This window comes from Gopherus evgoodei, chromosome 9 (genome assembly GCF_007399415.2).
Source record: "Gopherus evgoodei ecotype Sinaloan lineage chromosome 9, rGopEvg1_v1.p, whole genome shotgun sequence".
NCBI classification, from domain to species: domain Eukaryota; kingdom Metazoa; phylum Chordata; order Testudines; family Testudinidae; genus Gopherus; species Gopherus evgoodei.
Window position 1 is genome coordinate 18,021,950 of NC_044330.1, and position 12,053 is coordinate 18,034,002.

The 12,053-nt window shown below is 42.1% G+C and overlaps 1 protein-coding gene across 1 annotated transcript in view; it reads right to left on the bottom strand.

The window, feature by feature from the left end:
• Window positions 1-12,053, bottom strand: part of LOC115657621 (multiple epidermal growth factor-like domains protein 6) — a 309,734-nt gene that overhangs the window by 58,515 nt on the left and 239,166 nt on the right. Inside the window, 6 exon segments of the mRNA XM_030575675.1 lie at window positions 3-137; window positions 2,308-2,436; window positions 2,889-3,017; window positions 6,977-7,108; window positions 9,679-9,849; window positions 11,462-11,584. Of these exon segments, the coding sequence (XP_030431535.1) occupies window positions 3-137; window positions 2,308-2,436; window positions 2,889-3,017; window positions 6,977-7,108; window positions 9,679-9,849; window positions 11,462-11,584 (819 nt within the window).

Genomic DNA, 12,053 nt, shown 5'->3' on the forward strand with positions numbered 1-12,053 from the left:
ACCTTTCTGGCACTTGTTCCCTTGATAACCTGGTTTGCAGGTGCAAGTACCATTTCTGGCATTGCATGTCAGAGTGTTCTCCTTGACACACTGACATTCGTCTGAACAGCCAGCTCCAAAGGCCCACTTGGGACAAGCTGCAACCAGATTAAATGGAACTGTTAATTTTGCAATTACACATGACTTCTTTTAGAATGTTTACACACAGATCTGCAGAGAGTGCTATTGCTGTAAAACAAAAAGTTCACTGTACTTCTGAGCAAATATAAACCTTCACAAGCGCTCAGGTGTATACACAAGCATGTGTGTGAGTAAAATACAGTTTACATAATTCTAGTATTAACTAATTCGTTTTATTTTGGGCAATGTGAAGTGAATGTAATAATCAGAAATGTTCAAAAGTAGAGCTAGTTACAATCTTTTGAACAAAACTGATTTTGGGTCAAAAATGAAAGTTTTAATGAAAAAGTACTGGTAATTTCCCCCCCATTTTTCTATTTAAAAAAACCACAGAAACTTTACATGACAGAAATAGCCTGCTTGTTTTTCATTTTTCATTCTCTCACTTGACAGTCTTTATTTTCACTGTATCAGAGGTGTAGCCGTGTTAGTCTGGATCTGTAAAAAGCAACAAAGAGTCCTGTGACACCTTACAGATTAACAGACGTATCGGAGCATGAGCTTTCGTGGGTGAATACCCACTTTGTCAGTCATTGGTCTTCTTCATCTTCAGTCACTGGTCATCTTCTCTTTCTTTTCTTTTCACATCTGTTGTGTTATCATTAGCGTTGTCTTTCTTCTTCATGTATGTTCCATCTCTGTATTTCTCTACTCTTTTTTTATGTTCAGTTGTTAAGTCTTAATTATTTTGTGTTTGTTCAGGTCTCAGCCATTGGAACTTACTTTCTTTTCTGAGTTCAGCTGTTGGTCATTGTACCTTTCACCTTTATTGTTTTTGACTGTTGGTTACTCTCAGGGGCGGCTCCAGGCCCCAACACGCCAAGCGCGTGCTTAGGGTGGCAAGCAGCGGGGGGCACTCTGCTGGTTGCCGGGAGGGCGCCAGGCAGGCAGCCATTGGCGGCATGCATGCAGAGGGTCCACTGGTCCCGCGGCTCCAGTGGACCTCCCGCAGGCGTGCCTGCGGAGGGTCTGCTGGTCCCACTGCTTCGGTGGAGCCGCAGGACCAGCGGACGCTCCACAGGCACGCCTGCGGGAGGTCCACCAGAGCTGTGGGACCAGTGAGCAGCAGAGCACCCCTCGCGGCATGCCGCCGTGCTTAGGGCGGCAAAATGTCTAGAGCCGCCGTTGGTTACTTTGCCTCTCTTCTCCTTCCAGTGCTCAGTCACTGTGCCCCTCTTATTTCCCTGTGGTCAGCCACTGGTCTTTGTTCTTTGGGAGTTCATTTTTTTGGGGGTTGAAGAGCCAGTTTTGTTTGGTCAATGTAGTGATGAGGTAAGATTAAAAAAGCAGTTTCAAAAAAAGAAAATCCTTTATTTTAGTACAATTCTTATTTTGAAAATGAAAAAAAATCACAAAACACTTGAAATGTAAAAAATGGTTCTGTTTTAAATACCAATAGATGAAAATAGTTCTGAAAAATTGAAAGTTCTCAAGAAACAATTTTTGGTTTTCTACCATCTCTAGTTCCAGCTCCAGACAAACCCCAGCCCTAGCTCACCAGCCAGCCCTGTCCCAGGCCCCAACCCTAACTCTGGCCTTCCAGATAACCTTGGCCTTGATACTAACCCTGCCCAGGGGACACCGGCCAGCCCCAACCCTAAACTTAGTCACCAGATGGCACTAACCTTAACTCAGTTTCATACATGGCCCTATCCCTAGCCTTGGGTCATCCACCAATCCCAACCCCAACCCTAACCTGAGTCAGGCCCTACTATCTAGCCCCAACCTTAACCTTAGTGAGGCCCATGACCTAGCCCAAATCTAACAGTATCCCAGGAATACTAACTCTAACCCATTATTTGACCTAGCCTGAACCCAAACCTAACCACATACTTGCTCCATCGCTAAATCTAGCCCTAGCCTTTACCTACAATCTGGTCCCAGCTCTAAGTGTAAAGATCAGTGAAAATTACACAACGCTTCCCTGGGCTTGTTAAACATTATCTGCTGTTATATATTCTGAATTAGCAAGGCACCTAAGCATGAGCCAAACTTAAGCACATTGCATTATACATTGTTAAATAACCTGTTGAATTACATCTTGTAGAAATGTGCTGAGAGACTTTTTATTCCTAATGCACTCTGCATGTTTTAAATAAATAGTTTAGAAAAATCATTGAGACTTACTTAGATGGCAGAAGCGACCATATAACCCTGGGTCACACAGACAGGCTCCATAGAATCTATGGCAATAGCCATTGTTGGCACAGTTACATTTCTTGTTACAGTTCTTCCCAAAGAATCCTTTTGGACAGCCTAGTGGGTGCACAAATAAACACAGCAACTGATAGGCAATACAGCACCAAGCTTTTGCTATAAAATATCACACCAGCTTCTCTTGACTTACTTTCTACAGCAAGTATATTGAGGAAAAAAGATGGTCTTCTGGTTAAGATATTAGATCGGGATTTGGGAGATCTGGGTCCGATACCTGGCTCTGCCACAGTCTTCCTATTTGACTTTGGACAAGTCACTTAGTTTCTTTGTGCCTCAGATTGCCATCCTTAAAATGGAGAGATCATCTTCTCTCTCCCACCCTTTGCCTGTCCTATTATTTAGACAGCAAGCTTTTCCCTAGCGGAATGGGGACCTATCTCACTTGTGAGCCTTAAGATCTACCATAGTACAAATAAATAAAAGTAAGAATAATGGCAAATCACAAGACTCCCAGGCAGCAGTTATACATAATTAAACAACAGAAATCATACCATCCTCACAAATCTGTCCATTAATTCCCGGTGGGCAGTGACATTGTCCTGTCACACGGTCACATGAGCCTCCATTCTGACACTTACAAATGCTATTACAATCTTTCCCATAAGTCCCAGGGGAGCAAGCCGCAAAGAAAGCAGATGAGATGAATGGGCTACATAATCTCTTCACCGCAATAGAAGCAAAGTGAAATAATGCTTCAGTCACCAGAATGACACCGAGCAATTAAAGAACCGCTTTGGTCAAGCAACCCACAAATGATGTCATGTCACTCTCGTTTCCATATACAATAATATCTGTCTCCATGGAGGTTATTGAAAAACAGCAGCCGAAGTAACAAGACTCAAATATCTGATGGAGAAAAAAAAGCCACGCATGGGGTTTAACTCCCACTGACTATAAATGAGAGTTACCAGGCAAAAAGATTTTGAAAATGTGGAGGAAATTATTTAAAAGACATAGATAATTACTTCCATATTGCTGCCATTAGCTAAATAAGTTAGATTCACTGACGTTCCAGAGACATTTTATATTGTTCAAAGGTCGATAATACATACAGCAGCCAACTCCATTTGGTAAAGCTGTGATTGTTCTAGAAAAAAACAATTTTGGTAGAAGAGCAGAGCTCTGTTATTTTCAGTTTGAGTTTTCAGTTATCTTCAGTAACTAACTTAATTGACATTTTATCAAAACACATTAGGAAACCTGAGATTCAGCATTAATTTTCATCCAGTTTTCTTTCATTCACTATTATGAAAATTTAGCTCCTGATTTGCCCAACTAAAACTAAAGCTTCTCTAAAAACTGTGATCTATGCTGGTTTAAAAAAGAGAAAAGGAGGAAAAAAATGAGATATTCACAGAGGGCCAAATCCTGCATTTTCCATTGATTCATACAGGGCACATTATCATTACCAACACTGCCTTCAGTGGGATGAGGATTTGGCCAATAACCCAGTTCTACAATTCTGTATTATTTTTAAAGATAGAAAAAAATTCCATTGAATTAAAGACATGAAACTCCTTTGTAAGTATAGAATGAATATATTATTATTTGTAAAGTGCAGCAGAGAGCATGGGTCCTGCCTCAGACAGTTTACAGTTTATGCCTGAGCAACTTTATTACATTATGAATATAGCTAAAACATCCCAATGTGAGAGCCAAAAGACACCATAGTGGCTTACGAATTCTTGCCATGATGCATAGGGAAACTAGAAACTATCACAGTTTAATCTTCTTTGTTCTCATTCCATCACTGCACCCCAGACCATGGTAATCAAACTTGCAGCTGATCAATCCTAGGAACCTGCCCCACTGTCATTAGGATTGCAAATTTTTCTCTCTTCCACTAAACTTGCTGTCAACTTTTCTTTCTCCATGACACCATTCTGGGTCCACAAGAACCACCACAATGTGAAAATTCCATTGTTGAAAGCAGAAGCACTGGCTGGCTTTACATAGATAAAGAAAATATGTAGGCTACATCAAGAAATGAGCATTCTACCTATCCATTTGGTTTCTCCTCATCTCTATGCACCTACCCTGACAGAGTATGAAAGTTCTTTTACCAGGAGGCAGAGACAAGAAAAAAAGAGAATCTCTTGTAACATCACTTCCATATAAAGGGCACTGGCTTATCAACCAGATTCAGTTAGAGAATTCTGAGCATTAAAAACTCTGCTACTAAAAAACAACTCCCACATAGTATGGTAAATAAACAAGAACATTCATAAAAATAGTCACAAGTCCACCAACACAATAGAAGACCAGGGTAGCTTGTCTGGGCTACCATAAAGAGACACCTGGACAAACCATATTTACTTTCTCCATCAACCGAAACAGCAGTATTCTCTGCCAAGAGAGACCTTTGAAATAGAGCCAAGAAAGCAATGGACTACAGCATAGACCCACTGCAGCACATTAGTATTTTCGGGACAGTGTATACAATGAATGGGGCTTGATATAAAAACAAACATATAAAGAATGGTTACTCACCTTTCATAAATGTTGTTCTTCAAGATTTGTTGTATATGTTCATTACACTAGGGGTGTGCATGTCTTGTGCACTGGTACGGGAGAAAAAATGGTAGAGGCGGCCATGCTGGGCAGCCCTGTCTGTGCCCTAGTGCTCTGAGCTGTGCCCTAGTGCTCTGAGCTGAGGGTATAAAGGGCAGATGCACTCTGCTCACCCTTTGAATCCTTTGTACTGGACCCTTAAAGGCTCTGATGTGTCCAGGAAGGAGGGTGAGTCACATAATAGATGTATGCAACATATCTTAGTGAACAAGAGTTATGAAAGGCAATTAACCATTCTCTCTTCTTTGAGTGATTGCATAAGTCCATTACACTAAGTGACTCTCAAGCAGTTTCAATGGAAGCGGTGCTAGGAGTTTCATCAGAAGAGGGACTGCAGAACTGCTTTCCCTACATTAGCATCTTCCCTTCATGCGGTAATAATTGCGTAATATCTAGCAAAGGTGTAGACTGTGGACCACGTTGCTGTTCTGCAAATGCCCACAACTGGGACATTACTCACAAATGCCATGGATGTTCAGTGAGCTGAATGTGCAGACAACTTTTCCAGAGGGGTAACACCTCTGGCACTGTAACGCATGACCATGCAGTTAGCAATCCACTTGGACAGCTGTTGGGCTGTTACGGGTTGCCCCCTCATTTGTTCTGTGTGGGACATGAATACAGACTTCCAGCTGATTGCTGGAACCAGGCAAAAGGGCTTCACTTCCCAGGGACCAGTTTGTGTAATATAGTAAAGATAATGACCTAGACTCATAGGCATCCCCCATGGAACCCAGTAGGGCCTATGATGGAGCTGGTACAGTACAAGAGATATTCCTCAGCTGTGTAGCCTCTGGGCTGATTGGTACTGAGATAAGTCTTTTCCCAGTTGTGGTCATGGGTGATGGCACCAGCACCTACTGTGAGGAAGCAGGCAGCCTCAACATGTCTGGCTTGGGAACCAGAATCAATGGCTCTGCCCTGATTGATCCAGCAGGGAGTGGTTCCAGGAAGTTCTCTCCCTTCGGTACCAGAGCGGCAAGCCTGTGATGTCAAAGAATCCTGAATCAAGGATCTTGACCATGTGGAAGCCATCCCCCTGTTTGACTTGGGAGCCTGAGAGGGCTCTGAGCACTTATGTCTCTTCCAAGAGTGTCTTGACTAAGGGCATGGCTATACTGGAAACTTCAAAGCACTGTTGTGGGAATGCTCCCGCGGCAGCGCTTTGAAACGCGAGTGTTGAGAGAGAGAGCTCTCCCAGCACTCCTGGTAATCCACTTCCACAAGGGGATTAGCTCCCAGCGCTCGGAGCCTGTCCACACTAGTTTTAAAGCGCTCAGACTTGCTGCGCTCAGGCAGGTGATTTTTCACCCGAGCCAGCAAGTTAGAGCACTAAGAAAGAAAGAAAGAAAGAAAGAAAGAAAGAAAGAAAGAAAGAAAGGCTTGAGGGCACAAAAATGAGTACCACTAACGAGCAAAAAATACTGACTGCACGTTTCCAGAGGAACAACTGACAGAGTGCTTTAACCACAGACCATGTATTGTAAGAAGAATCTGAAGGTTGGGCAGGGGGTTCTGCCCTTTGTACCCTGATCCTGGAGCATGAGGAGCACCGAGGTGCAGGCCAATGGATATCTATGGGCACCACTAAGGAAAACTCTCTGGTACTGGTGCACCAAGTGCACAATGCTTGCTGTAATGGACACATGCAATTACTTGAAGACAAACAAGGGCTGTTGTACTGATTGCACTTTACTGGACTGGGTGTGGCAATACTTCTTAATTCTTAGTTTCCTGATGCATAATTCAGGGTCCCTCTTTTATATTTTAGGCTTAATGTGCCACATAGGACATGGGGACCTACCAGGTTAAGATGCTGCTGTATCTGCCTCACCTGTAATTAAATGTTGCAAATGCGAGCTTTCAATGAGGCAGTTCTATTCCTTAAACAGCATTTCATATCAAAAGCAAAGAGCAGACTTGTCTGCTTCTTATGGATTTTCCAGGCCAGTGCCATAGGGCAAGGACCCATTAACTGCAGGATGTTCTCCAAACATACAGTACTTACTTTCGTTACATATAAGTCCAGTCCACCCAGGTGAACAGATGCAGCCACTGTTTTCACTGTTACATTTGCCTCCATTTATACAGTCATCACAGTTCAGGCTACAATCATTGCCAAAGGTGTTATCCAGGCAAACTGAAATGGAAAAGTACAGAAGGCTCAGTGAGCACAAGAACATGATCCTTCGACTAATAAGCTTTAACTTGTTTACTATCATTCCAAACACACAGTGTAAAGAAGGAAATCCATGGAGCACTGTCAGTCTAAAGAAAGCAGCACCGGTGTTGTTGATGGATCTTCCCAATTGTCAACGTGTTTTGTCTTGACAAGAAGAGTCCTCAAGTTTAAACAAAATGGGGTTTTGCAGGCAGGGCAGTCTTGGTGAAGGGCTCTCAACACTGGAAATCAGCTCCACCCCTGTTCAACCAGAGTCCAAGTCTGTTGCTCTTCAGGATACGATGTAAGCCCCAGAGATGCTGGATGAGGTCCTGAAGTTCCCCTCTTAAAATTCAGTAGCCTAACGAAGGAAAGTTGGGCTCCCTATCTCTCATCCCTCATGATACTGTAAATCCCTGCCAGAGAGATCTTAAGAAAATACTTCTGAAGAGCAAATATTTTTGTCTTTAGGAGGACCAACTACCACCTATTTTCAACAGGATTTCTTGAGAGAGGATATCCATTGCCACCTCTCCAAACCCCTCTTTTCATGTTACAGCAGCTGGAAGCTGTCCTATATATTATCAATATACTCGCAATATATTCCAAGAGCAATGTTTAAATTATTCTAGGAAAGTTTATCATCTCCTTTTTTGTTTGTGATTATAAGCAAGCATTTTATTTACATGAAGATGTATTTGTTTTCCTAACTCTCTCTGTCTCTCTGTGTCACACACTTACACACCCCCTTCAAATCCACACACAGTTGCAAGTACAAGCTTGTCTGCTACATAGTGTTTCTCATAGGCTGAGGGGAAAAAATTTGCCCCTGGTTGAAATATCTGCTTTATATTACTAGCATATCCATTTAATCAGCCTGTCCTCTCAGAAGGTTTGAGGGACACGACAGTAGTCTTTTTTGGATGGGGATTTCAATGCGTGTTTAAAATGAAGTTGGCAGGATCCTTCAGCTAATATTAAGTCAGTGGGTTGCTTGTTTTTCATCTGTTATTTTACATGTAAGGCCAGATTTTCTAAGCCAATCAATACCCAACAGATTCCATTGAGGAACTTGAGTAGGTGGTCAGATTTTCAAACATGTTCAGAATTCAGGAGCTGCCTCTGAGAACAATTTTGAAAAATCAGACCTAAATATCCATATGCAAAGTGCCATTGAAAAGGTTACCATGTTTACTTAAAAAATGTAGTAAAAGCCACTAGACCTATAGTAGAGTCTGTAGTACAGCTTGCAAAGGACATGTTTTGACAGGCTGTTTTGTTAAAATATAGAGCACAACACAAAAATACTTTTAAAACTAGGAAGAAATAATTTTATATTTGAGAATTTTTAAAAATTGCAAACTTTAAAAGATATTTTCTTTCATCTGTCGCTGCCACCTTTAAGGCATTAGAGCAGCCAATCTTGGCACCCTACATCAGCCTTGGGAAAAGTGCAGCAGCTCAGATACCAAGTTACAACCCCCTAAAAAGACATAGGTTCAACAGTGGAAAAAAACACCAACACTGGGAAATCAATATTAGACTTCGGTGCCTATGTTGTTAATTTTTCATGTGGCTGTACTGCTTGTCAGTTTCCCCACTGGTTGTCAGTTTCACAATAACTTGCTGTGGATGACTGGCAGCTGCTTTACTCTTTCTTCTAGTGTATCTACTTTCTGTTTAAATGCAAGTTAAACATCACATCATTTTTGGAAGTTGCATCTTTTTTTTTTCTATATAAATAAAAGTTAATTGTTTGATTACAGCCAGGCCTAGCCCCTGAATTCTGGCTGTGGAGCAAAGTCCCTCTGAAGTGTCATTAGACATTGCAATTACAAAAATGATACCATACAATATAAAAATAAAAATTAAAAAAAAAGTGTCCTCTCAATATGATCAAGTAATGCATCCACCAAAAAGAAAGCATAGTGCTTTTGAGTCTATGTTATAATGACCAAGCCTTCTTATTTGGCTGGAACAACAGGGATGTTGAGTCTCAGATAACTTCCAGGTTGGATACACAATTGCTCAGGCAAATACATGGCATGTGTACGTTATGGTTATACACACGCTGACTATTCAAGTTTATGACCAGTTCAATACCATCATTCCTTCCACATACACTGCACAAAATATTCAGCCGTTAACGTTTCTTTATCTAGATTTTCTGTGAGGTTGGAGTCCAGCAGCACCGGCACTGTGGAGAGTATTGCCCCTTTCTGAGGTAGCAGTCAGGGCTACTGGCAATTGTGTTCTCCTCATAGCTACTCTGACTGAAGCCACCCTCAGCCTTCAGAATGATTCAGGAAGCCTGTCTTTGGCTGACATACTTCCTCCCAACATCCCCTGAAGGCAACCCCCTCCCCTCGCAGAATTTGGCCCTCTGTCTTTTTGTCTGGCCTCATGCCAGTTCCAGTCTTCCTGGCTCTGTTCAGTCTCCCCTCAAGATCTCTTTCCCACCCTAAAGAATCTTCACCCTTCACAAAGCTGCGGGCTCTGGCCACCATGTGATTTCTCTCCTAAAAATTACAATTTTTTAATTTACTTACCAACTTTACGCATGACAGTGAGTTCTCCTCGTACATCTTTGTCCTCATCCTCATAGAAGGTGCCAAGTGCAGCAGCATAATGAAGCAGCTGAGGAGGTCTTCTGAACCGAAGGCCTGGAATCCTAGCGGTCTCCGGTTTCTCTTCTTCCTCCTCCTCTAGCTCATCATCATCTAGTGTTAAGAACACAGAGCTAGCTTCAGAGCTTCATCTTATCACTCCGGAGTTCAGTCCTCCTTTTACAGCTTTTTGTGCGTTAGATGTTTCAAGTCAGACTGATATTATTTAAACTGTACAGTACATAAAATAGTCACATGATCTGTTTTATTATTCATATTAATAAATAAAGTACATATTAGCAGAAAAAAGAGAGGAAAGAACAATGTAGCCTCCTCTAAAACTCTAGATCTAAACTCTGAATCTGGGGTTGGACAAGTCTGCAGCTCAAGCCAACAGTATCCCTATGGGTATGTCTACCTTGCAATCAAAGTGTGACTGCAGCACGTCAGGCACACCCAAACTAGCTTTGATCAAGTTAGTTTGAATAATAATAGCCGTAAAGCTCGGGAAGCATGGGCCGCAGCACTAGCTTGCCCCTCAAGGACATATGCAGGGCTCTGGTAGGGCTTGTACAGACCATTTTGCTGCCTATGCTGCTGTGGCTTCCCTACTATTCTTACTTGAGCTAACTAGAGTAAAGCTAGCTTGGGTCTGATACAGGGCTGGCTCCAGCCTTTTTGCGGCCTCAAGAAGCAGGGGAAAAAAAAAAGCAAAAAAGACTGGGCTACCGCTGAAGTGCCGCCACAGAGGAAGACAGGGAGAGAAGGACCCACTGCCAAATTGCTGCAGAAGATTGAAGCAGACCAACTGAGCTGCCTCCGAAGTGCTGATGACAACGACCCGGACGTGCCACCCCAACAACAGACAGTCTGCCACCCCTTTCTATTGGCCACCCCAGGCACCAGCTTCCTTCGCTGGTGCCTGAAGCGGCCCTGTCTAATTACACATGCTGCAGTCCCCATTCTGATTGCACTGTAGACGTACCCTATATTGGACCAAATTTGAGCATACTGAAGTTCAAACCTGGAATTACATGCCACATCTCATTGTTGCCTGCCCCTTCCTTCCCCCAAATCTGGGAGTATTTTGATCATGTTGTAAACATAACGAGTTTGAATTCAGATCTGCTGCTCGATTTACAGATTTTTGTTTTGGGCTTGGCTCTAAAACACACGAAAAGCTGAAAATTCAGCACTACAAGAATATACAAATTGCTGTTGTTTTTTTTCAGTTGGATACAAATATCAAGCTCCGTCCCATAGTTTAGTCAATAATTAAAGTAGACTATTAAATGAGCAGTCACTGGACCGAACTCTGTCCTAGTTACATTGGTAGAAATCCAGAGTCACTCCATTGACTTCAGTGAGGATATTCTGGATTTGCGTTTAACAGACAGAATTTGAGTCTCTGTATTTTTATATGATGCCTATCTTCATAATATAATTGAAATAAGAGCAATATTAACTTGTCAAAATAAAATAGGTTGAGATTTTGAGAAGAGTGCAGTAAATTTATCCACATATCTTCCATTAATCTGATGACAAGTCACTATTTTGAGGGCTTGCATGGGACCTACATGCTCCATATGGCTTGGCTTCGCTACCTTTAAGAAGTCTCAAGTTGGGCACCCAAAATCTCTAGTCTCTTTTAGAAACCTTGACTCTAAAGTCATGTTCTAAATTGGTGAGAAGTGTTTAATTGTCTTCAAGCTTTACAATAACTTACAGATGCAGGAATGTCTGTCGAGATTAAGTCTGTAGCCTTCTCTACACATGCACTCATATGATCCCAGAGAATTAACACAGATCTGGTCACAGCTGGCATTGTCACCAAGACACTCATCCACATCTGAAAAACAAATATTAATGGTAACTAGTGACAGGTTTGAATAAAGCAAGAGCCTACCTGAATCTAAAATCCAAAATTTAAAACTCATTCTGGGTTCTGAAAAATGTTGTTTAATTGTTTTCCCATTCCAATGGACCTTTGTGCTCCCCAGTTCTCACCATAAGTGCATGAGAGAAGAGGTTATTCTTGCCATATTTATGGCTCAGCTAGAAGCACCAGAAAAACAGCACTGCTATGTAGGTCCAAGAATTCTGGACATGTATCCCAACTTCCAGCGTTTAGCCAAACCTCCAAATATTGGACTTCACCCTTCATGTAAGATTACTAAGGCATTCATCTTTCATGACATGCCCATGTATCATGTGCATGGGGGAAGGGGAAAAGGCTTCTTCTATGCTGACTCATCTCTTGTGCTCCTGTTTAGGGGCTTGTCTGTATGCAACCCTGAGTCATTACTGCAACCCACTGT